Source organism: Sturnus vulgaris, chromosome 24, assembly GCF_052056855.1.
Source record: "Sturnus vulgaris isolate bStuVul1 chromosome 24, bStuVul1.hap1, whole genome shotgun sequence".
NCBI classification, from domain to species: Eukaryota; Metazoa; Chordata; class Aves; order Passeriformes; family Sturnidae; genus Sturnus; species Sturnus vulgaris.
The window spans coordinates 6,447,988-6,474,622 of record NC_142266.1 but is presented as its reverse complement, the minus strand read 5'-3'; the positions used below and the strand labels follow the sequence as shown (position 1 = coordinate 6,474,622).

At 44.1% G+C, this 26,635-nt stretch overlaps 1 protein-coding gene across 1 annotated transcript; it reads right to left on the bottom strand.

Moving 5' to 3' along the window:
- Nucleotides 1-2,188: 2,188 nt before the first annotated feature.
- CLIC4 (CLIC family member 4) lies at nt 2,189-25,931 on the bottom strand. Its single transcript, XM_014885592.2, has 6 exons — nt 25,755-25,931; nt 11,896-12,005; nt 7,241-7,366; nt 6,320-6,426; nt 5,000-5,181; nt 2,189-4,285 (listed from the first exon to the last, which is right to left on the bottom strand). Exons 1-6 carry the CDS (start codon nt 25,824-25,826, stop codon nt 4,121-4,123), a joined length of 762 nt encoding a protein of 253 aa, XP_014741078.1. The 5' UTR covers nt 25,827-25,931; the 3' UTR covers nt 2,189-4,120.
- Nucleotides 25,932-26,635: the final 704 nt, after the last annotated feature.

Sequence of the window (26,635 nt, the reverse complement as noted above, 5' to 3'; positions counted from 1 at the left end):
CATTCCATAGAAAATCAAGCTACCAAGATCTGTTCTTAACTTTCCATTGAAAATCTGGAAAAAAATAAATCTCACTTCTCTTAAAGAATTTGTGGAAAGTTGTTATTTCCCAACTTGTTCCTAATTTTAAGGAAGTTTTAAATTCTCAGGGGCATCACAGCTGGTTATAATGTTAGAAATAACACTAATTGTGCCTTAAATCACTGAAAAACCCCTGAACCTGAAGGGCAAGAATGAAGAATATAATTACCAATAAATTGTGTTGTGCAGTTCAGCCCATCACCCTGCAGTCCTGGATTCCAACGTGAAATCTTCAGAAATAAGAGAAAGATCTGCTTGGTAGTGAAAATATAATTTTATTTAACAATAGCTGCCAGCAGTATACTGGTATATCTGTAAAAGATGTTCCAGAAAGTGAAAGACATAAGCAAACTACAACAAATGATATCAACTCTTCAAGTATTTCTGCAAACCACACTCCAATCCTTGATGTCCTGTCTCAGGAGTTTCCATCCCATCATCCTGCTCCCACCCCCTCCAGAAACAAAACACAGGAGTTGGTGGCACAGGGTTTGGGGCAGATGGAGCATTTCTCACTTGGGTTAGAGCCTTGTCCTGAAAAATCTTCACTGCAAGTGTTCAGATGGTTCTGAGTGGCAAAGGGAGAGCAGCAGAGTTGGCTGCACTTCACCACTTTTTGTTCTGCACCCAGATAGGCATCAGTGGGTTTGGCTCCAGCAGCTCCAATTTATTCCTGTCTGTGCTCCTTTGATACCAAATGCTAATTTGCTGCTTTAGCATAAAAATTTGATTACATCTCTCTCCTTATCACGGAGCTGCACGCAGCTCTGATCAGTTTGGACATGCCCAGTGTGGAGAAAACACGGATTTTATGGGAAAATGTAAAGTTAAAAGCTGGGACTGCCCGTGTGGGACATCCAGGGAAGCTGTGGAGGGGATGGAATTGTTCCACAAGTCCCACACACCTCTTGTTCAACGGGCCAGCCTTTCCACAGCAGGGATCTCTTCAAGAAGGAAAGCTTTGTTAAGGGGAAAAAAACAAAATAATAATGCACCTAGGATAATTGTTCTCCCACACAGAAACAGGGTGCAGGTGATGGATTTTCCCTTTGTGTTCAGGAAATACACAAGTCACCTGTTTTAATGCGAATTTAAGCATATTTCAGCTTGAGAATAAAGTGAGTTATTCAGCATGCTAATACATGCAACCAACTTGCAAACTGGAATGCCTACTTGAAAGGGTAACTGCTGTTTTTAAATTGGAGAAGGGGCTAGAAGCAGCATTTTAAATTTAAACAGGGGGTAGATTAATTGCTGTTTGATGAAATTAAAAATGCATTTAAAGATCAGATTGTAAACAAGTTGACAGAAGTCAAGAATTTACATAGTTATGAAAGGGCTTTTTTTTAATTAGTGTGGAGCTGGTGATTGGGGCCAGATGAAAGTGCTCTGCCCACACCAGACGCTGCCTTTCCCTGCTGCTGTGCAGGGATCACCTACAGAGCTGGGAGCTGCTCCTCTCCACCAGATTCCTGCTCCCTGCCCGAGCCAGGAGGGGCTGGGGCAGCTCCTGCCACAACAAAACTGCAGCAGGAAGCCTGAGAGACACCCAGGACAGTTAACAGTGCCAAACTGGAATTCCAGCTCCGAGGGAAAGGCTCCACTGTGCTGAGATAAGGAATCCACTGGTCACAGACAGCTTGAAGTCTGTTTACAAACTCTCAGACACAATTAAAACACTGAGGGAGAAGGAGAATGGTTTGGAGGCTGCCTGAACAGCAGAGGGAAGGGATTATCTCCAGAAGGAGCCTGAGCTGGTGTTTAAGGAGGTGGAACTCCTGGCTGTGGGTGCCCTGCACTCTGCACTCCAGGGAGAATTCCCTGGGAAAGGAGCACAGCCTGACTCCTACAACCCCAGCAGCACAACTTCCAAGGGCCATCCTCTTCTATTTTTGAAAGGAGAGCTAAAAACTTACCAAAGATATGCCCACAATCACATGCTTCCTACAGCTCTGTCAACTCCACCATGGCCAGGAGCACCAAACCAAGGAGGGCTGGGTTTGGGGTTTTTTTTCACCCTATGTGTCACTAAAAATGCTGTTATCTAAATAAAAAAGTAATTCCTCTTTTTTAGCTGTCACATTATAGCAGAGACTGAAGCCCCACCGAGGATTCTTATAGGTTTATTCAGGAGGGGAAGGTGACATTAGAATACAGTAATTATTAAAGGGCTACAGTTAAAGTTCTCCTACCCAGGTCACTCCCTCTGTGCCTAAACGTTCCTGTAACAAATCAGAACAGGGATTAGTGGATCTAGGAGAATTGCCTTTGAAAGAGATGTGACAGGATTGCTAAGTGCCTTAATATTGGAATTCTAGCTCTAGGAAGGCAAGGCACCACAAAGCCAGGTATACAAATATGGATCTGATTCTCTTCCTCTTCAATGTGGAACTAACTCCATGGGTACATAAAGTAGCAAAAGCAGGACGCTTAGAAAAGTCAGGCTGGTTTTCAGAAAGCCAGTGCTTACCAAAAAAAAAAAAAAAAAAAAAAAAATTAGTGTATAAAAGTGTTTATGTGAGCATTTCCACGTTATTGCAGAATGTTAAATATTCCAAGAACAACCTAGCAGGAATAGCACTTTCCAGCTTCTAAAATCAGTTAAATATAAAAGTATCTTTACAAAAAAATAGGCATATAAGTCTAGCATTCTTTGGAGTTGTTTATGATGGTCTTTTAAAAATAAACTAGCAGTTTATTTCACGCATCAAAACCATTAATTTTAAACAAGAAAACTATTCCCTGGTTTAGAAACATTTGAAAATTGCTTTTAAAAAAATTGTAGTGCTATTCCTCAGTGTTGCTGTAAAAAGATTTAAGTATAGTAGTGCAATGATTATGAGTATGCAAAACTGCAGTCCAGGTGCACAGAAACAATTGGGATCAATTCAATGGGAAGGACTGGATTCCACCACCATTTCTTTACAAAATTCCCAGATTTCCTTTCAGGAAAAAAACCAAAAACCTACTATCATTTAAGGCAAATGTTCTCTTTAAAGGTCACTTTAGCTTTCTTCAGGGAAGAAAGGGCATTAAGAGGTTCCCATTTCATGGCTCTCAGTCCATTTTGCATCACTCATCATTGCACTGCTATTCCCCACCCAGAGTTAGGACACTACAGTTTCCATGGATTTGGGCTATGACAGAACAGATTTTGAAGTAAAAATCACCAAAAAGACCTATACAAAACAAAGGCTCTTAACTACCAAAAAGAAAGCCACTTGCAATTCTTAAGGTGAGCAGAGGGCAGCTTCCAACTCTGCTGCTTCCTGATGGGAAATCCTGACAATTATTTGTCTGCTGCAACTCAAAATTCAGACAATGCAGGTGTTTAAATCTCCTCAAACTCTTGAAGACACAATAAACTTCAAATCTGAGCTCTGAGCTTCCTGGCCCAGCTCCTAAGCCTGGATTCAAACTTCCCTGATGCTGAGGTCATTCAAATCCAAGGTTCACATTGAGTCCATTCTCAACCACTACAGTGACTTCAAATCCAAGAGATTTTTAAAAAATACAACAAAACAAACCAACAAAACATTGCCAAATATTTTGCAAATGGCTCTTTTGGATACTAAGTTCCCTTCTCTATGTAAATAGGATAGACAAGCAGGTACAGTTCAATGTGTCACAGATCTTCTGGAAAAGCAATAAATTCCAAAATACATAAATATTCCTTGTACCATAGAGTGAGACAAGATCCTAAACCAATTCCTGGACAAATCAATCATGGACCAAATGTTTACAGAGAACAGCAGCAGGGGCAAGACAACCCTTCACACTGAAGAATCCAGAGTCACCCCAGTGCAGCAGGAGCACGACTGAATGGATCGTGGTGGAAGGCTGTGAGAGGAGGTCAGGAAAAAACAAACCTGTAATTAAAGTCTGCAAACTTTAGGTAATGACTGTACCTGGTCTATCCACCGTGACTTGGAGTAACTGCGAGTTCATGCACACAACAATTGCTATTTGATATGAAAAGAGCAGTCTGTTAGAAGCATTGTTATGGGATATGCAGGACGCCATCCTTTGCAAGTGCTGATTACTTGGTGAGTCTCTTGGCTACATCACTGTAAGCTATTTCAATTTCCTTGTCCCCAGGACAGGTGTTGGTGAACTCATCCCTGCTGTAAGCATTTGTCAGGTATCTCCAGATCCCTGTCATCTCCTTGGGAATCTCGAAGTTGCGGTATTTTTTGGCCACCACCTGGAAAGAAAGAATTACTTTATGAATTTACATCCTTAATTTAAAACACTTTTCCAGCCCTGGTCACTCTCTTGTGAAGTTATCCTTCCAATTTGGACACTTGGAATGACTCCTGAAGTTTCCAGAGGCTGTTCCTGAGGGATTTTCCTGGCCCTGGCTGTTCCTCAGAGCTGCTCCTGCCTCGCTCCCTTTGGGGTTTGTCCTCACCCAGGGAAATTCTGCAGGCAGCAGAAACTGAGCCTGTGGCTCCATCTGCAGTACAGAACTGACACACATCACTGCAGGCAGGGAGAGGAATTAACCACGCTCATGTGGGCACATCTGCACTCCTGTGGTTATCCCAGGCTGCCTCTTCCAAGATTCCAACTTGTTTTTTTCATACAATCCCTTTATTTCCCACTGTGTCATTGACTTTGTTCTGGAGCAGTTTCCTCCACAGAAATGAGCAGACATCCACTTCAGCCATTACTGCTCACCTGATCTTCACCTTCCTCCTCCCTGTGAGCTCTGCAGCTCCCTGACACCACGGGGTCAGTGCAGGGAAATGGGGTTTCCATTCCTGCCCAGAGCCCTTGTGACTCAAACCTTGCACAAGTGCGGGTGTTAACAGTGCAGTTAAACTTACAGACAGCCGAAATTAACTGGGCTCAGCAATGTCACAAACCATGAAATATTTCCTGCTGCATTTCCCCCTTGAAACCCCCCAGGTTTTACCTTGACAATGTGCAGTTTGGGCAGCAGGTTGCAGTCTGCCAAGGTCATCTCGTTTCCATCCAGGAATTTGCGGGTGGAGACTGTGACATCCTCCATGCTGTTCTCATCGATCTCATCTGGGAGAGGGGAGTTCAGGTACTCATCCAGCTTCTGCAGGGTTTTCAAGAGGCCACGTTCTAAGGCTGCACAGGAAGGGATGATTTCAAAACAAATATTAAACTGAGACTGCTACCAGATCTGAAATCCAAACCCCACATCCCTGTGTTACCCACAAACACTGAAGGGTTTGTAACCCTTGGCCCCAGTGTGCTCACCAGAACACTGAAACTGGACCAGAATCTCTTTAAATATCCCACATATGCAGGTCATTTTAAAGCTGACTAATACAGGAGTTTGCACTAATTTAAAATACTGTAAGACTGCCCACAAGGGTTTATTTTTGGTTTAAAAATTGGCTTATGTCAGTTTCTTAAGACTGTGCCTAACTGGCTTAAACTGATTAGAATTAAGCTATGCTGGGGTTTATATACATTTAAACATAATCTGTTTAATGTCACATGCTCAGCAAACAGCCCTGACCAAACCCAGAGCAGCCAGGCTGGTGCTGGAGCACAGCAGGATGTGGGATGCTGCAGCAGGTTTATGGAATGCAGCAGCAGAGGGCAGCACACCCCATCAAATCCCCCTTTTATTTCCCAACTCTTTACAAATATTTTGCATCTCTCCCTTTGAAATGCAGCACAAAGGAATCCTGATTCCCTGAGTTTGGTTTTCCCTCTAAGTACTTTGAGGATAAAATTGATTTGTACTGAACTACTTCAAGGCCCAGCTGTGGGGTTCTTTACCACTTATTGATCCCTCGTGTGAAATCTCCTGCTCTCCCTCCACACAGAAAGGTTTTAATCCTTTAATGGAAGTGACACAAACTAAGCTTAGCTCAGAACTCTGATGGGAGCCCTCAGTCCTAGACAGGAGAAATGAGAGCAGCAGATGCACAGAAATTCAACCATTGGGGTATGAGACAAACTGCCTGAAATTTCCTTCTGGATGTTGAAATATTTATCTTTCATTCAAGAGTTTTGAGTGGCTGTTGCACAGAGAAAATCCAGTGCCAGGGATATTCATGAACCATGCACACCCCACTGAAATTCTGACTGAAGTTCTCTTTCAAAAGTTGAAATCTTTGATATTAAATTTAAATAAGCTTTTAATTCATTGGACTCTCAAGTGTCCACCAACATGCAGCTAAATCTGCCAGGGAGGCAATTCCCACAGAGCAGCTCTGACAGACACAAGGCAGTGAAAGCAGGAGTGACCCACCTTCATTAGCTTCTGGTCTAGAGTTCTTGATAAATGCAGAAAATTTGGCAAATATATCCATTCCAGCAGTGTTGGATTCTGGATGCTTTGGTGAGAGTTTCAGGTACCTGAAAAGCAGCAAGGAGCAGATCTACAGCACATTTTGCAGAATGGTGCTCACTATCTATTAACGAGCACAAAATGACACTTTGGTACTAATTGATCCTTTTCCAGACCTGCTTCTGAAGTGCAGTGTCACACACTAAAGGTTTTAAACCCAGCACTTCCCACAGGGACACCAAAGCTCTTTCCTGCTTTTTGAACCTGACATTTGGTACAGGCAGAGTTTCTGAGGCAGCCCAGGGGCACCAGAGCTCCCTTAATCCATCACACATCTGTAAACACATCACACATCTGTAAGCAAAATAAAGGGTTTTCCATTTCAATTAACATCAGAGAATTATGGACTCCACATCCTTTAACAAAAGCCTGAAGTTTTGCCATGCTAAAAACACAAAACAGTTCAGTCTGTTAAAGGCAGTGTCTGGATCTGCCTGGCAGCTGAAGAGCAGAAAGCCAAGAGTCTGGAGAAAGTTTAAACATAACTAAAACTCATTCTCATTATAGTTTAGGACTGGGTTTTGTACAGCAGACTCATCTTCATTTGCATTATTTGGACATAAACGTGCCTGTCACCAAAAGGAAGAGTTTCAAAGTGTAGAAAGGATGACTGGGGTATACACAAAGGATAATTTAAAAATAATCTTAAAGAGAAAAGAGTTTTTGATATAAAGATGAGGGAGTTGAATGGAGGAAAGTATGACAAGAACTATCTTCCATGTTCTTCAGTTTATTGATGCTGAAGAACATCTCAATTAGGGCAGAAATGCCCTGTGAGAACTGTGCCTATGTGAGGTGACAAATTATCAGTTTAACACTTACTTGGGTGGGGCCAGAACATCTTCCAGGAACTCTTCAATCTTGTTCACATCTGTTCTCACTTCCCCATTGTATGTGATGAAGGGTGGGTGAGTGCCTGGAGCCAGATTCTGAAGGTCTGCTGGTTTCCTGGGGTGACATGCCAACCCATAAAGTGTAAGCAGGGCACAAAATTTAATTGCTACAACCACAAAAGCACTGCTGAGGTTTTGCACATCCTCAGCTTTAAATAGACACCACCAGTTTTCTTTCTAAAAAGTGAGTTTACAACTAAACATTTTGAATAGACCTGCTAACAATTCATTTAAACAATTAAAACCAATTTCCTCTTACCTCTGGCTGTGTTTATTCTCAAATCAATACAGTGTTGACTAGAAGAGGGATATCTATACATACACCACACAAACACTCTGCCTCTTTCCCCAGCCCTACAGAAGTTTATATATAGAATAATCTGTGCTAATCCTCCCCCCTCACACTGAGCTGCTCTGCAAAGAAGTAACTCTGATCCAGCCCCGTGTATAAACCATTTATTACAGGCCCAGAGTTTGGTTCCAGATGCTTGAACATCATGTTTAAAATCATGCTTCAGTTTCCCCCAGTGAAAAAACGGTATTTACAAACAAGAGCAGCACACCTGGGAGAGGAATCCCCACGCTGGGATTAGACATGAGAGAAAGAGCAAAAAGCTGAAATATTCAGTCATTTCTAACTCTATTTCTAACTAACATTTCCCTCAGGCAGAGCAGAGCAGCCTGGCCACCACCTCCTGCAGGCCCAGCTGAAAACTCAGCCAAGGTAAAGCTGCCCCTTGGCTCCTGTTTGAACAAATCCAGACTGGACCAGAACCCCAGAGTGGGACCGAGCCTTGTCCAGCTTGGCCCCGTTCCTGAGCCAGCTCCAGGCATGCAGCAAACTGGATTTACTGCAAACTGGAACTGCAGCTCAAGAAATGCTCCTGAAGACACCAGACAGGGAAACTGAACTGGTGACAGGCACAAAGCCAGTCCTGCATGAGAGCAGCTGGACTCCACACTGAGCCCAGCTTACAAGTCTGGCTTGTTTTCTATTTCTTACAAAATTAAGAACCCCTGCCAGAATTTCATGTCCTGCCCACTGCTGCCCCGTTTATAGAGCATAAGTGTGCTTACTTGTAAGACTGAATGAGAAAAGTGATTTTCATACTTTAGAATATTCCACACCCTGCTTTAAGCCAGGAGATGGAAACATTATGAACACAAGAATTTAACTCTTTTCAATTTTGAAGTTATTTCTCGCTAAAAGTTGCCACCACTCTCTCACTTTTAGGATTTAAAGTTTGTCATGGGTAATGCTTTAAGTAGCTTAACACTTCATTTAAATACAGCTTTGTAACTCCCAACAATTACAGGAAGTCATCGTGGCTCCCTTCCAGTTCCCCATGTTGGCCAGATAAAATTCCTCAAAAGGAATGTTATTTTAAAAACAAACAAAGGCAAGACCACCGGATCTGCAGGAATACTATCAAAGGCAAGCTTTAATTCAGAAACACATTCTTCCAAAAAACTAACTAACTAAGTTTTCCAAAGAACCAGAGTGAGTCTCAGAGCATTTTATTCATGCAGTCAGACCACCTGGGCCTTTCAAATGAAAGCAAGCAGAGACTGAGATCCCACAGCCCAGGCCCAGATTTAACTCAGGGTTTGACTTCCAGTTTGCTGTTCCTGCCAGGAGATTCTAAACAAGCCCTTGGAGCACAAGCACAGAGGAACAGCCCTAAAAGGCTCAGAGTACAAATTCCCTCAACGGCCAAACAAAAAGGCAATTAATGTTACAATGAAGTTTTACTTCAGAGATAAAGCTGGAGAGCTTAAAAAACAAACCAGACCCAAACAAAAAACCTTCTGTAACCACTCCAAATAACTCCAGCACGGTTTGTGCCTACCCCGAAGTTTACCAGGGGTTTTGGAGGCAGGGCCACATTCATTATCTGGCCATCACTACCCCCAGAATTAAGGTATAAACATCTCATGGCTTTGCCACAAACCAGGATAGTAATTAACATGCAAATTATTTCTGGTGGAGAAGACAAAACCCAGCCCTCAAATGTAATACATTTATAAATTACACAAAAACTTCAATGAGGATCTGAAGAGTTACATGGGGAAAAGTCAGCCCTAAAACCTCATTTCCTCAGCAGTGCTGAAGTTGGATTCACCTCTTGGTGGTCTTGAATATTTCATTTTAATATTTCATATCATTATTATTTAAGCTTTGCCTGTCAAAGGAACTGCAAAAACTCCAAATGAAGACGCTTCAAACAGGATTTCAGCACTCAGCTGAAGGCAAGCTGGCCCTGAGTGCTGTTCCAAGCCCAACAAATGGTTTGTGCACTGCAGCTCTGAGCTGAAACGCTGCTGCCCAGAAGGGAAGAATGAAGCCTCTGTGTGCCCAAAGAGAAGGAAGAAATGGCCGAGTCCTTGCCGAGGGTGGGACTGCCCTCCTCCTTTGCCTATGTGCATATTTTGTGTGTTGAGAGCAGAGCTGAGAAGTGCAGAATGTGCCTTTGTTAGTGCAGCTCTGGAGGGTAAAACTCACAGCAGAGTCAGCCTCAGATTTTCCTGTGTCCCAAGTCCCTCTCTTGTGAACTTTTGTACCCAACCATGACCTTTTCAGCCTCACAAACAGCCACAACTGGCCTTGCTGTCGTGCAGCACTGATGTTGTGAGGCAGAGGCAAGCAAAGCCTTTTTTTCTGGTTTTGGCCAACAAAATAAATTCAGTTGTTTAAAATAATTCCTGCTCTGCTCTTTGAGTTTGTGTCTAACAGGAGATGATTAGCTGGAATAATGTGCTCACAAAAGCAGTTTCTTGTGGCAATATTAAAGCCCCACCTAACATTTATTATCATTCTGGTGGTGATAATAAAGGGAAACAGCCCCATCTGATATCAAACATTTCCTATTAAGCACTTGGCTGGATGTGATGATCTGCAAGCTGCACTGCTCTGCCACTGGCTATTGATCAATCCACGGTGTTCCAGTTGTATTTATGGGCATCTAAATAAAGTCTAAAAGGAATTAAATTTGTATCAAAATCTCTTCCAACCCGAATTAGCTTCAGTGTCCTTTGTTTCCTTTCCCAGAGAACCCCTTCAGTGCACAACACAAAGGTGGTTTATTTGACCTATTCCCCTGCAGATCTTTAATTTTGCACTTATTTTGTGTTTTCCCCTCCTCAACAGAAAAAAAAAAAAAGAAATCCCTGAAAGAAAGCTTTCCTTGTGTAAGGAAGGTCAACTTTAAACATCTGCAAGCAATTTATAAGCTAAAAGTTAAGTCTTACATCCCATTCCCCCATGCAATTAACTCCAAGTTGCCAAGGGGACACAAAATAAAGCCAATTCATCAGGAATATTTGGCATTTTAATGATACCTAAACTGGTTCAGCAGTAAAAAGCCTTCCAAGCCTAAAATATCTCTGTCCACCTCCTCCTCCTGCCCATCCCAGTAACTGCAATAGGTTAAACAAGCCCACCATGAGAGGAAAAGGAAATCCCAAACTACAACAAGCACAGGTTCTGCTCCTGGCTTTGCACAAACCACAGGCAGGGCTGGGTGGAAGATGTGACACATTTGCTTTATGGGGCTGGCAGCACCAATATTTGCAGGGAAATGCCACCCTGGCCAGAAAAGCTCTTTGAGCAGCTCCAAATGCAGCCAGAGCTGACAAAAGCTGCTTTCTGCCCCTCAGCACACATGGAAATCTTTAACACTCCTCAGCAGCACTGAAACAGCAATTTCAGGGATTTTTAAAACCCAAACAAATCACCACCCTCAAAAAAAAAAAAAAAAAAATCCCAAGAGGTGAAGTCCAGCAGGGTGATTTCTCCCTTCCACGTTGGATTCAGGGCAGAACAGTGTGTTTCTGTTGGCTTTATTCCTGAAATTCAGGTTTGGAGGCACTGGCAGCCTCCCCCTCTCTGCAGAGCTGGGACCAACAGAGTTTTCCATCAGTGCTGGGAAAACATGACCTCACACCCAAAACAAACACGAGGCCCCTGCTGAATTTAGCACTTTCATAAAAAAGAATGCCCAGCCTGAGGAAATTAAGACTCCTGGATTCACTTCTCACTGGTTTTAGCCACCAAGGTACTCATTTCATAGAGGAGCAGTTGCAATTTAGGTGACAGCATCATAATTTAATCCTGGCTGACACTGAACAAAGGCAGAATATTCTACATTTTCTTCCTACTCATTTCACTTGGATTTAACTCATGGGCAAATATTTTCATTATTATTGCACAATAACCAAAATAGTCTTAAAAACATTAAGAAAAAAGAGGATGCTGCCCATTGTTTGTGACAATTATCCATCAGAGATTTGACCAGAGAGTGGTTGATTAAAAATATCCATCAGGGGATCTTGCTGTGAAGTCAGCAGAGTCAATATTCAGTTATAAAAGACTTTGTGTGAGTTTTACAGAACAGCATCACTGAAGAAATTCAAGAGAACTTACCAGGCCCATTCTTTTTGGTTAAACCATCAATGAATGCACCATTGACATCCAGGTTGGCTCGGTCATTTCTTAGCACAGATTTTAATTTCAGAAAAGCAGCCTGTAAGCCATAAAAAGCTCTGTTCCACCAAGGCTGCTGCAATAAATCAAGTGTTTCTTACCTCTTCAGGTCCACTGTTGTGACACTGAACACGACTCCCTTGAGCCACAGGATCATGAAGAGTCTCTGGGAGAAGGGGCAGTTTCCTATGCTCTCACCATCACTGCCAGCCTGCAGGACAGAGCAGAGCATGAGCCTGGGCATCACTCACCTCACAACCCCTGCAACACCTTTAGTTCTAACACACACTCACTCCAGCTGAAACTGGAAACACTTTGGTCAACTTTTTGCTTGTCATGTCCTCTAGCTGCTCAAAACCTGTGCAGAGCAATCTTGGAGTTGTGTTTGGTCCTGCCAATGCTGCAGCTGCCCGTGGCAGAGGAACATCCTCCTCTGAGCAGCCACACCTTCCAGTGGCACCTTTCCAATGTCAGTGCTGTTCTTTGCTCTTTATTATTCTTTTTTCTTTCTTCTCCAAGGCATAGCTAATTAATTGGAGTCATCTTCCAGTTCAGTGCTTCTATCTCTCCCTGTGCAGAGCTCCAGGGAGAGCCAACTGCAGCCAGGAACTGAGAATTGATTGTACTGCAGGTGTTGTGAGGAGAGACATAACTGTGAGTACATAGAGACTTCACTGACAATTAAATAATATCCCAAAGCCACTTTTTATAGGCAATTTATCAATCAGTCTTTGTCCTAGAACAACAAAGGCCCATTAGAAAGCAGCAGTGAGCTCCCCAGTGATAGCACACATCTCATCATCCCCCTGACAATGAAGGATGCATGGCTGAGTTGGAAAATTTTAGTTTTTACTGGGCTAGAATGAGGCACTGGAAAGCTTTGTTACAAAATTCAATCCTCTGGGAACTGAGTACTTAAAGCAGCCAAATATGTCAGATTGTCCTGATGTGTACTTTGTATTAGATGAGTTTCAATGGATTTTAATTATTATTATTATTATTATTAGAGTCCTTCCAAGAGTGATTTTCATCAGGGCAGTTCTCAAAGTCTGGCCAATTCTTTCATCATCACAGTGAGGAGAATTCAGAAAGACTTTGCAAGTTGAGAAGAGTCACAGCAGGGTTTTCAAAGGCCAGGAAAAGAGAAAGTTTTTCAGTGAAATTGCCTTAAATTCAGAAAGCTGGTTTGAGTTTTGTAAAGTCCTGGGGCCTTTGCAGATAAAGCTGAGTCTCTTTAACAGCTGTTGAGGATTTATAAATTAATTACTGTTCCTACAGCTAATGGACTCATTTCTGCAAGTGTCTCTCCTGTCAGAGTTTCCAAAGACCTGGCTGTAAATACAGAGTCAGTTTTCTTCAAATCTTTATTACTGTCATTAATGAGGACTTGAAAGAGAAAGGAAGTTGTTTTGCTGCTATAAATTACAAATTGCCTGCTTTATCTTTGGATAGCAGAGTCAAACTTGCAGCAGATTATTGGGAATGGATTAAACTCTGCCATGTGTCTGCTCAGGAGAGTGAATTCTGGAAACATCCAGAAAAAGGGAAAGCAGAGCCAGCCTGGGCACTGTGCTGGATTTCAGCAATTCCCACCACTGTTACATCCCTGTGTTTACACTGGAATTGACATTTCCTACAGGTAAATTATAGATTTGTATTCATCTGCTTTTTCTGCTGCCACGTGTCAGATCTGACCTACCTTTGGAAAAAAGGGATTGCAAAACACAACACTGCATCCCATCCAAGGGAAATACATGTTCTGTACTGCCCAGGGTAACTCATGCTTTGGAGCAGAAATAATTCTTTGACTCAGAACTGATCTGAGCCTTCAAACTTTAAACAAAGCCTGAGTTACACTGCTGAAACCCCCATCCCATTAGACTTTGCCCATTGGAATCCAAACTAAAGCTACTTTAAAATCATAGAACTGCACAAAAAATATTTAAAATTTCAGGCATAGCACTGACCTGGGGCTTTCATTAAGGTCCATCCTCCTAAGCTAAAATCAAAGTGACCAAAAAAGGTCAAATGACTGATCCCAAAACTTTCCCAACATTCAAAGTGAACAACCAACCAACAGCATCTGCTCCAGTTTAAGCCAGGCTTTTTGGATTATTTGAGTCAGAAGAGGGGATTAGAACCCAATAACACCCAGTGCTAAGAACAAACCCTGATGCACCCAAAGCCCAACAGCCCAAGCAGAGCCCAGACTTTTCTGTCTGCAAACGTTTGTCCCACTTCTGCTTCAAAAAGTCCCAAGTTATTCTGAGCACATACTGGAAAAGGAATGCACTCAGAATGCCAAGAAACTTCGGCTCCAGTGCTCTGGAGCCAAGGAATTCTGCTCTGTAACTGTTTGCCCAGAGGCCCATTCTGTGTCTGTGCAGCCCCTCCTCAGCAGCAGAATCCAGATCTGGATCCTCCCTCAATCCATGGATCCTCCCTCGATCCACGGATTCTCCCCCCAGGGTCACCACTCTGGTGGATGCTCCTGCAGGAGTCACTCCTGGCTCTGATTTTCTGTGCTAGAACAAAGCTGTGCTGGCAGTAAACTCTAAACTTTCCATATTACAAGAATATTCTGAAATCTGACCCGATTTGTCATGCAGGGGGTTAATAACACAATCATTGTTCTTTGTCATTGCCTTATCTTTGAATTCAGGCCATAAAATTCCAGGATATCTTCGGTGTCTGATCCTCATCAGCATCAGAGTAAAGTAAATATTAAATGTTGACTTCTTTGCACTAACATCAGCATAGGTTATTTGTTATTTAACACGGTTATAGTCATTCTATACTGAGAAGCTTTGGGGTTTTATTTCAAATTCTTTTCAAAACCAGTCTAAAAATCTTTATTGCCAGTAATACTGGAAATATTACAAATGCCAAACTGCCTGCAATTAGGGCTAATTTCCAATTCTTCCATCACCCACTGAAGGATATGTATTCAAAAACCTCACCATATATCTAATTTCACTGAATTTCAGGTTTTTAATTGTAGGGATTAGGACCAGACAGAGGAAAAGTGCCACACCTCTCACACAGCGAGGAAACATGGAATTTTTCACTTGTGTGTTACCCTCTACAACCTGAATTGAATTCAAAAAACTTCTGTAAGGGTGGCAAAAAGGACCTGGTTAATGGTGAGACGTGGCACAGGGAGAGCAGAGCACAGCCCTGCCACAGCCCTGCTCTCAGTGTTCAATGAAAACAAATAAAGCTATTTTTAAAGAAGCATTAAATAAGAAAGGAAGTTCAAACAAGAATGGGAGAGTTCCATGGCAGTAACACAGAGCAGCTGCTCATTGAGAAGTCACTGTTTTATCACAGTGAAACTCCTGGCAACTCCCAGTGCCCAGCAGCTCTGCCATGCACGAGTTCAGTCTTTTGGAAAGTGAAAAAAAACCCCCAAAAAATCGACTTATCTGCAAGTCTGAGCTTAGCTCGGAAGCCACCTCCTCCCTTTCTCTTCCCCTGGGCAGTGATTTCATTCAAATGAGAATGTTTTTCCAAGAAAACAAAACCCCAGAGAGTACAAGTAATCAAACATCTGTTTGAATGGCTGAAAAAGCTAAGGAAAGGGAAAAAAAAATCCACTTAAATTGTGAAATGTTTGTCTTTACAGCTGCATAAAAATTAACCTGAGTCCTGACACGAGAACCTGTGTGGATTTACCTTAGCAAGGGAGTGCTGAAGTTTATTGCAAGGCTAACAAAAAGCCAGACAAGCAAAGAAACATTCAAAGGGCACAAAACCCTTCTTATACAGCACAGATCTGAGAATTCTAGAAATCCTTGGTGCCAAAGATTTCTGAAAAATTGTTTCAAATATTAACCAGTTAAAAGGAGCCCACTACAAGTTTCCCAAACTGGGTCAAAATAATGAAGTCAAAGTGCAGCTGATAAGCAATGTAATACAGCTCAGCCTCTGCCTGCACAAATAAAACAACAGGAAAAGGTAGAACACCAGAAAAACATTTCTTAATTTACCCCAAACTCTCAAAGGAATTTCTCCCAGATCTGACATGCCAGAAGTGGTAAAAAGTTTGGATGAAGAGGATTAAAGATGTTTTAGAAGCATCTCACAGAATACTTTTCACTGGAGCCACCTGAGTGCAGCACCAAGGAAATCCCCACTCCCCCAAGGAGGAAATCTGCACTCTGTAAAGTCTACAAGAATAATGTTCCAATAAAGAGATTGAGGGAAAATGAAAATAAATCAGAGGGTATGTTCAAATTCTGAACTCAATAATCCTGAAATATGCCTTGAGTTCTAACAATGAAAACCAAACCTGCTGAGAAAACTGCATGAGCAACCCAGCATGAGGCCAAGCCACTGCCTCAAACCAGCAGATAACAATCAATTTTGCATGTTTAATGAGCAGTAAGCTCATTCCAAAAGTGAGTAATTAATAATAATCCTTTAAGGATTACTGTTTTGAGAGGAAATGGTTTAAGGTGAACTAACAAAGTGAAAAACCTGCATGAATCCCGAGGGCCGAGGATACAGCAAGGAGTGGTTTGATGTCCCACACATGAAAAGGCTCTGCCTGTATCTGCCCAAATCCTTGCACCTTTATCTTGCCAAGCTGAAGCCACGGAATTCCTGGTGCTGACTGAGGGTGTTTCCAGACAAGAGTAAAGAATCACACCCACGGAAGGAGTGACAGCAATCGATGGAACAAACACTGCCCACGGTGCCACCACTGCTCCCTGTGCTCAGGCAGAGCATGCACGAACCTCAGGGATGCTCTGCAAACCTTAAAGGCTCCCAGTGGCTCAAATATTGATGAATATTGATGTTTTCCTCTCATTCAAAGAGCAAAACAAGTGACAGGGTAGTGAGGGCTGGAAAAGCTTATCTGCAGTGGTGTTCCACTGCCTGTCACCCTCCCAGCCCTGCAGTTTGAGAAGGGAGGTGGTTTGTGTTTTTAGGGGAGGAACAGGTCAGGGAGCAAAAAGAGTCAAGCCCTGATTAAATCCGGTTCAACCAGATTTAATTGAGGGCTGAGTGACAGGGACACTTCCTCCTGTCACCTCTGCCTGTCCAGGACAGGGCACAGCTGGGGCCACGACCTCCAGGGCAAAGCTTTTCCTTTCCAGGCTGAGCACACATGAACAGAACATTTCAGCACAGGGGTGGCACAAAAACGAGGCTGACAGCCCAAAGAACTTCCCTGCCACACCAGGAAAGGTGGGAATTAGAGAGAAAAACCAACAGCATATCCTACAGAGGGTTCAGGATATCACAAGAAAGGGAATTTTTAATTTGGTAACACTGTGTGAAGGTAAACTCTCAAGTCACAACCACCACATCCTGCCCAAATTTAGCTGTACTCAACTAAGGCCGTCACTGCTACTTTAAATAGTCATTCCTTTGAGAAAAACACCGAAAAATGGAAAACAAAAAGCACCAGGTCAGTGCTCACACCTGGAATTCTCGAAGAGAATTAGCCAAAGATAATTAGTGTATAGTTGCTATATGCTGACATTAACACACCCAGAGCAAAACCAGCCTGAGTTCCCGGTGCCTCTCACGACCCTTAGCACCATTACAACCAACCCAAGTTCCACTTCAGCTGAAATTCCTTTTAAACTCAAGAAATACTTCGAAAAATAATTAACTCAAGTCCCTGTGTTTATTTGAGATCTGGCCCTTTCAGCAGGGAAAGGAATGTTTGTCAGCCCATCCAAATCATTACCTTTCTGATAAGTCCCCACTGTGTCACACACGGGACTGCAACAGTCACTGACCATTTTAGGATGATGCTATTTTTAGTCCTGTGATGCTGTTCCCATGAAAATAATTAACAGACTCGTCCTGCACATTTTCCTGCAACTCCTGCTCATCACTGCCCAATTCCCACTGAAAAGCTTTAGGAAAATGCTGTGGGATCCTCATGATGTATGGAAGTAAATTCACAATTCAGCAGAATTTAATTAAGTGCTTCTAGTCCTTTGGAGAACAGGAATTATTCCATGCTCATCCTTTGGGAGAATCAGATGGAGAGTCCCAAACCTGCTTTAAATACAAATCACCATTTTCTTCAGTGAAGAAATGAGTTTAATGATAGGAACAGAAAACCCAGACTCAGGACACTTCCTGCCCTGGCACAGGAAAATCCAATTATTCACTAATGGCACAAGCCTGGCATCTCTGCTGTGGCAATAGCTTGAACAGAGAGCTCGTGTTGAAAAAAAAAACCCCACAGGATCAGAGGATCCACACTGACTAAAAGGTGCTGGGTAACATCTTGACACAATCTTACAATATTCTGGTAGAAACTGGGAGCAGACAATTAACTCTGCAGCACCCAAGGTTTTCTTTACACTGCCTCAAAGTTGCCTTTGGGTGTCAAGCACATAAACCTAGGGCAGGAATTGTTCATGACAGCCACTCTCTCTCCCTGGATTTATTAAATTTGTTGAAGTACAGTGTGTGCCTTGGCTACAGTCCAGGAGCCCCATTTCCAAATCACGAAGCACCAAAGTGAGAGGAAAGAATTGCAAACTCTGTCACTGGGGCTCAGAAGAACTGAGTGAAATCTGTAACTGTGACATTTCAGAGCTCTTCAAATAAACCTCTGCCCGTGCATCATTTCCGTGGGACAGGAACAGACAGAGCCGTGTTTGTGGTATTTTATAACCTCATTTAGAGAGAGCTGAGCCAGATGAGCAGAGAGAACAAGCAAGAGCTGCTCCAGCTTCACCCTGGGCTCCTCCTCCTCCTGGTCATTCCAGCCCAGCTGACTTGGACTGAACCCTCTCAGGAGCTGCAGAACCCAGGGGAGTTTCACGTCAAAATCCCAGCCCAAAAGGCACCAGCTGAGAGCTTCAAAGGCTGCTAAAGCACAGGATGTGCAGCAAAAACCACAGCCCGGGCTGTGAGCAGCAGTGCCCACAGAGGAAGGTGTTCATGAACACAAAAACTGCCCGAATGCTCCCCCTCCCCAAAATCAGGGCAGTCCTGAACCTGTTCCCCTGCTGGCAGAACACTCAGAAGCTCTGGGGAGGGGGAAGCATTATGTGAGACCAAAAACGAGGCTGGGGTTTGTATTCCAGGATGAAGGGTTTGGGGAAGGCTTGGTCTCTCTCCAGCACAAGCAATGCCCACCTAAAAAGGCACCTCCTGGCTGAATTCCCCCTCCCCTGGGAGATGGGAGCCCAGTTTCTCCTCTGGGATGTGTGTCCTGATGTCCCTGAGCTCCAGAACACCGTGTCACCTAATGCAGAAATCACCACAGAAATCTCCTTAGGCTTGCTTTGATTTTATTTTTAGATAAAACCACGTAAAAAAAAAAAAAAAAAAAAAAAAAAAAAAAGTTATTTCCTTCATTTCAGAAAAGCAGCTCTCCAAAAGACAGAGCAGCAAAGTGCAGCCAAAATAGTAAAGTTCCAAGAGAGCCAAAAAAACCCTGAGGCTGGTCCAGTAGCACTGACTGATCCCATTAGCTATTCTCAGGAAAATACACAGATATGACTTCACTCCTGGATTACACTCCTATATTTAGTTTATACCTAATATGGAGATTCAGTGTGCAGAACTCAGTCATTTCCTTTCCTCGGGTAAGTTCCTTGCCCTTTGTGTGGCCAACAATACAAGGAATAAGTCTGAGCTCTCCTAGAATTCCCACACAAAGATGTTTGTAATTAACAGTTTATGTTTTTCACTTCAGCAGAAGCAAACACCCTAAAAATCCACATTGTGCCTGACCTGAATTTAAAACCCCAAACTACTCAAAGCAATTTTTAAAAAATTAACTGTTTGTTTTTGGGGTTTTTTTAGGGAAAAAGTATTCTAAATAAATTATTTAAAGCTCCTGGAGTCAAACCACTTTTGAAACTCCTGTGAAGACAACTTTCTTTTGGCTTTGGGTGTTTTTACTGTCAAAATATGTACAAACTTAATACCACAAGGGAGAACCTATCATCTATTTTAAGACTAAAACTGTATTATTCCACACTGAAGAATATGCAGGGGAAAAAAAAAAAACCAAACCTGATTAGGACAATAAGCTGTTTGTTACAGGTTATTTCCCAAGAACTTTGAAGATAAAAATCAAATTAGATGGATAACAAACACAGATGTAAACTATTTTTCCATGAACCATCAATTTGCAACCAACCACCACCTTAATTAAATTTTGTTGTCTTAGACAAACCAAGTGCCTCCCCTGGCAGACTAAAACCACCTCGTTCTCTCCCACGCTGTCCAGTTCAGGCTTTACAAAACTGAACTGCTCAGTTCACTGGGAAAAGAGAACATCTACCAAAACAAGGCAACAAATCCAATTACTGCCAAGTACAGTTATCCAGTCTTAAAAGTCTTTCTTGTGGATTTTTAAATGCTATGTCCAGCCTGGCCAGAAGTTAGGATTGATGCAGGCACTGTAACAAAAGCTTGCAGGCCTTGTGTTTGTCACATCACAAGAAATGTTTCATTTAAACACAATCTGAGCACACACTGGTGAGAAAATAACAGTCCAGGGTTGTTTTTTTTTTTATCTCTTTGAGCTAATGAATACTTTAAAAAAATCAAACTTTAGAGTCCAACAGTCGTTTCCCAGAGTACACAGCTTACTGTTTAGCTTGGGGTTCAAGGAATTCCCCAATTAGATTCTTCCAAACACAGATTTCTGGAAGGGACAACTCAGCCTTCAAAAAATCTATGTACAGAGAACCAAAGACTTGTCTGCTCTCCCCATTCCAAGACAGACAGGCTTGAATAAAGAACTCCTTCCATGGGCAAGATGAGGTCAGGATAGCCATGGAAGGAGCAGACAGTGCCGTGAGTCACTGCAGCCTGGGAGGGGGATGATGACCAATTTCTCAGCAGCTAATCCTGCCCCAGTGCTGCCCACTGCCAGATTAGCAGCGCCTCCCACCCACTCCCTAAACCCATGCAAGGATTTCTCCTCTCTTGTTACTTCTCAACAATCGAGTACCTTTATGTCCACACAAAACTCTCTTTAAAGAGGATCTCACTCTCTTTATACATTTTCCCAGGATTTCTGGTGTTCACTGTGCCCTTCCCTGCTTGGTGAACTCACCAGTGCACACTCACCCTGTCACAGAGTGACACACACAACACCAGGACAAGGCTTGGATGCTCAGATTTCCTCTATCCCTGACTTTGGCAGGCCCTAAAGTTTGTCCCATAACGTGTGCTCTGACACACAAACTTCTCCTTCCACTTCAAGCCCTCAATGCCCACCCTGAGAAATCCCAGCTGGGAAAACTGAGGACGGATTTGTCCTTTGTAGCAGGATCTGTGCTGCAGGAATGTGTCCATGGCACGTGTCCCACGGAGGGAGCGACTCACAAGCACCACTGCCCCTGGCCATACAGCCCAACCCTCAGCTTGTGAAGGGCCACCAGCTGAAATTTGGGAATTCACACAGCTTTTTGATCCCTCTGATGGGAAAGGAGAAGTGCCTGAGTGTTAAGACACATTTCAGCTGCGAAGTCAAACACAAGTTGTGACAATCAGAGCTGTCTGGATGTTAATCACTGGGAAGGGGAGAAGGGATGCCAGGAAATACAACCATTACTCAGAAGCAATTCCTGACTGAAGGAAAGCTAACTCATCTGTGTAATCCCTCTGGAAATTATTGCCAGGAGGTTTTAAGCTTACTTACCAATGACTTGCAAAAAAGAAAAAAATTAACATTTACACTTGAGACCATCTCTGTACTTTTAAAGAACTCTGTACCAGGAGCACCAGATCTTGTATCACCAACCAGACTCAAATGAAAAAGCTGAGGATGTTTCTGGCTGCGAGGACTTTTCCAGGCAGAATTTATAAAGGAATTACAGTTTGCTGGCCAGAGAAGGAAAAGGCCTGATTTATACCCACTGAGCACAGGGTATAACGAAATGGTTACACCTCAGTTTACAAAGGGCTCCTTTACAACACTCCCAACAAATAACCCTCACATGACATTTTGCTGTCTACACCAAGCACATATCAAAGACAGGATGAGGAGGTTCTCAGCTGCTGAGGTTACATCAAACCCTCCAAGGATGATCTGGTGCATAAGGAGGAGACTTATCTAATAAGATTATCAAGCAATAACCCTGCCAAGACTGTCTCTGAGAGGTAGCACTGCATGTCTCCAGTCCTGTTATTTCCTTGTACTGATGTGCCCTTAAATTGTACAGCTACTTTGTGGGTGAAAAAAAAAACCCATAAATAAAAATTGATGACAAAGAAGCTCAGGGATGGTTTGTTACAAACCAACGTAGAGAGCTCCAAGGCTCCAGAGTGCCACAGCAGAGCTTATGTAAGGGAATGAGCACAGGGTGAGACAAAGGCAGACCTGAATCCACACAAATCCATCCCGTGGAGCTGCTCACATCCCTTCCTGCGCTGAACAAAACACACCCCGAGCCCAGAAGACAAAGAGTTCACCTACCAAATCTCTGCTTGGTTCAGATACAGGCTCCTGCTACAGTCACTGCCAGTGTTTCAGAGTGGGGTATTTATTAAATGTGAAATCACAGCTTTTTCTTCTGTACTGACTGACAATTCAAAGGTAAACAGATAGTAGACTTTATCTGATTTCCAACACAGGTGCCCCATTTCGCAATGACATCGTATTTGAGAGCTGCCAGAAATCCAAGGTCTGATTAATTAGCAAGTACACACACGTTACCCAGAGGAGAGGGGAGACTTCCCCACATCTGCTCCGGCCCTTGCCATGCCAGCACAGATACACAACTCTGAATTTCTCATTGGTGGTGTTTGTTTCCTCTAACACTGAGCTTGTTGACCCTCTGTGTGCTCAGCTCGGTGTTAGCAGAGGATGCGATCACTGAGTGCCCTCCAGAACACCCAGGGCTGAGCTTTCAGCAGCTCCATCCTCACACACTCCCCAACAGGAACTGCACAGGCAGTTTTGTAACTCTGTCCTGTGATTTCCACAGCTGACTGGGTCTATTTGACCAAGTCACTTCACCACGTTTTTTATTTACAATAAAATTCCACATAGCATCAACGAAAGCACGACTATTATTCCAAGTGACCTGTCTGAGCTGCACTCAAATCCCAGAGCTCCAGTTTCTCCCAGTTTCTCCATTCACCACAATGCAGCCTTCACTGCTCTGAAATGCCACTAGGGCACATAAAAATATTCCTGTTAGACAATGGAAGCCTCCCTCATTAATAAAACATGGAGCAGAGGAGGAAACGAAATGAAATCAGATACATCACTGGTTTTGTCCTAATCAGCTCTCAAGAGAAAAGACTCGGGAAATATTTACACTTGGTTTAAAAGAGACCACAGGCAGCCCACCGGCTCTGGAATAAAACAGTGCTCAAAGTTTTCATTGTGACACCAAGAGAGAGATTCACCATTGTAACAGATTTTCTTACCTAAGTATCCTAATCCTGCACGGAGTTCTCACAGAAAATACGAGTTACAGCACATTGATACATTGTCTTGTGGGGGAAAATCGTATCAATTTTCTGGTGACAACACCCTGATAGAATAATTCCTAACTGAACCCAGCCATGTGCCCCTCCTATTTTGTTACTGATCACAATTTAATAAGGCTCAAACCCCACAGTTCGGGCACGGAGCCAGACCCTTTCTCCTGCTTCACAGGTTTGTTTCTCAAGCTTTAATCCCTACCTTTGTTTCATCTCAAGTCTGGCTGCTACAATCCTTTGTGCTCAGGTCATGCAGTCACCGCCCCTGGGCCGCGGGCGTTGGGCTGAGAGCTCGAGTTTGGTCCAGAGCTTTTTCCACTACCTCTGCCTGAAGAGCTTCCCTGGCTAGCAGGGCACAGGGAGATCCCAGACACGGCTTGAAAAGTGATTTTCTGTGCTGAGAAATTCGCGGTAACTTCGGGTTTTTTTTCTAGATCGCGTCCACAATCACGTGGAAAAACTGCAAGTGAGCGTCCCATTCACAGAGGAAAAAAATAATCACTAAAATCCAAATGTAGTGCTCCTCTAGACAGACACTGTTGGTTCTCTTCAATAAACATATTCTGCTAGCAGTTTCTGAAGTGAGCATCTTAATGAGTCAGAAAACAAGATTTTATGGGCTTTACAACAACACTGTCCTGATAATCCTCAACAGCTTCAATAAAGTGTGGGACAGGCAGCAACACCCAGGTGAAACAACTATTTTGGGTCTGTCTGCTGGTGCTGAGCTTTGTCTTTTACCTGAAGGACTTTACAGGAAATCACCTTTACCTGAAGATCGTGAAGGCAGGCAAGAATAACTTCTTATTTTAACCTGAACTTTATCCTTAGGGCAGACAGTGCTCAGTGTGCAGCAGTCATCCATAACAATGGGAAAAGGTTTCCTTGAGGGGAAAAAAATCCTCACTGATAACCCCAAATTTAGCCTTCTCAAACCCATGCCAATAAAGAAATTTCAACTGAAAAGGACAGAAAAATTCCCTGATTTCCCCCTTTCATATCATCTCACAGTTTTATTGGTCCAATTCTGATTTAATCAGAATGAACACATATCTCTCAAAACTATTTTTACAGCTTCTTCCATGCCACTCCTCATGCATGAAATATTCTCTTTAAACACGCCCACAAAGCTGATTTCCCTCTGCCCCCAAATCATTCTGCCATCAATCACTGCTCGAATTTGTTTAAAAAGAAGAAAAATCAGCTGAAGAACTTCAGGACAGATGAAGATAAATTGGCATCTTATAATAATTATCCACTGCTATAAATAATTCAAAGTGATCTGTAACTTAATTGCCACAGCTGTAAGTTCTAACCTCTATACTAAAAGCCTAAATATTCCGACCAAAATCAGGTCTGGAATCCTCCACTGCAATGCTCTCCCTGGGTCCCGTTACTGCCTCTTGATATTATTATTAAGAAGTATGAAAAGAAGAAAAATTCAACACTTTTAAGAGTATCGTTTAAGAAATAAAATTTATATTTAACAGCTTATTTTCAAATCTCTAGCTGGAGATTTTCATGTTTGTCATCGTTGCTTTTATACAAAGCAATTCCCAAGTTCCCAGATGAAGAGATCTCTGATTTTCTCACTGCAACTGGAAGAAACTTCATCTGAAGAACTTAAATACTTTTCTGCAGAGGCTTTCATTAAAGGACCTTTAAGCACAGAAAGAAAAGACTGTACAGATTAATTGCTGTTACTTTTGATACGAAGTAAAAGTAAGATGCTGCATCACCCAGAGCCCCGGAGGATGCAAAATATTGCATCATACAGCAATAAACGAATGCAAAACATGTGGAGATACCATATGGTATCTTTGCCAGATAAGGGCAGTACAACACATGCTCATTCTTCTAGTTTGGATAAAAACCCTGGCGTTACTTTACATATTCTCTTCCCGTCATAAAAAGTAGATTTTGTGGCGGGGAGCGAGGAGTAACTCGTGTTTTTGGTGCTTTTTTGCCGGGCACACAATGCCGAGCGAGGGCGATCCATTGTGGCGCTCGGTCCTTGCCTTGTGCCAGCGCTGCTGCCCCGCACCCGCCGCACCCTTTGCTCTCCGGCCGGAGAATCTTCCAGCAAAACGTACCCGGGCCCGCACTTTTCCCCACCACAAAAAAAAAAAAAAAAAAAAAAGTGACTTTGCTTTTGCGGTCCTCCGGCGCTATCGCCCGCTCCATCTGCGCGCCCTGACTCACCGCGGCTCCCGCACTCCCCTCCCGGCGCCGGGCACACGCCCTCGGCTCCGCTTTTGTGCCGGCACCGAGCCGGGAGGCGCCCCGAGCGGTGTTCGGGGGGGGTGCTCAGAGGGGCTCCCCCAGTGAGCTGTGCCGGGCGGGGAGCGGGGTCTGCTCCCCGAGGGAGCCGTGAGGGGACCGGGAGCCCCCCGGGCGGGCAAGCGGCGGGAGGAAGGAGTGAGGGAAGGGCGGGGGGAGCGACCAACGGTCGCGGCGCGCGCGCGCTCCGGCGCCCAGACGGGACGAGGCTCCCCCCGCCACACCTCCCCTCCTCTCCCCCGAGCCGTACCTTGACGAAGAGCTCGATGACGGGCTCCTTGTCGCCTTCCTTCAACCCGTTGACCGGCACGGACAGCGCCATTGCTCTCTCCGCTGCTGCAGCCCCTGCCCTGCCCCGCCTCGCCCGCCGCTGCCACAGCCGGGACGGCGACGCCGCTCCGCTCCCCTCACCCGCCCTGCGCGCGACTGAGAGCGGCCCCGCCCCGCGCCCGGAGCCCGCCGGGGCCGCGCGGGGGTGGGCGGGGCAAGAACTGAGGGGGCGTGGTTATTGCTGAGGGGGCGTGGCCTCCGTGAGGGAACAATGCTGGGCAGCGCTGAGGGGCGTGGTCTCCGTGAGGGGGCGTGGCCGCCGTGAGGGGACAGTTCTGAGGGGGCAGTGCCGGACATGGCGGTCGCGATGTCCCCTCAGGGACAGAGGTCCTCGCGGCCCCTCCCATGGCGGTGGGGACACCCCCGTGTCAGCCATGGGCGCCCCGGGCTTGAGGCACCGCCCGCGCTTGGTGGCGTGCTCGGTGACAACGTCTGGGAGCGGCCTTGGCGGGGCCACAGCCCTATGGGTGTCCCCCCACCCGCCATCGGCCTAGCCTGCCTCACCCTCAAGTTAAAAACTTCGAATCTAGAAACTTCCCCCTCACAGACCGGAGCAGCACGAACAGCTCTTCCTGGTAAGGGGAAAAATCCATCCCAGGCGGCAGTTGAGTCTCCAGCCTAATTTTCCCCTCACTATTAAGGTCAGGGACTGAGGAGCCTCAGAAAATTGTGAGGAAGAACTGGGTGAGACATCGGAAAGAGCGAAAAACACACTTTTTTCCAGCCTTTCCACCAAAATAGCAGAGCCCGCCATCACATTTTCCCCATGCGGCTTCAGGCCCGCGGAGCCCTCGGCAGCAG

What these genes read in the sequence shown, in the direction of transcription:
- CLIC4 (XM_014885592.2), bottom strand. Translation starts at nt 25,826, where the DNA reads ATGGCGCTGTCCGTGCCGGTCAACGGGTTGAAGGAAGGCGACAAGGAG. An exon ending in TCATCGAGCTCTTCGTCAAG is followed by an intron (nt 12,006 to 25,754) that starts GTACGGCTCGGG and finishes TCTGTCCTGCAG; the next exon opens with GCTGGCAGTGATGGTGAGAG. An exon ending in GATGTTCTGGCCCCACCCAA is followed by an intron (nt 6,427 to 7,240) that starts GTAAGTGTTAAA and finishes GCTGCTTTTCAG; the next exon opens with GTACCTGAAACTCTCACCAA.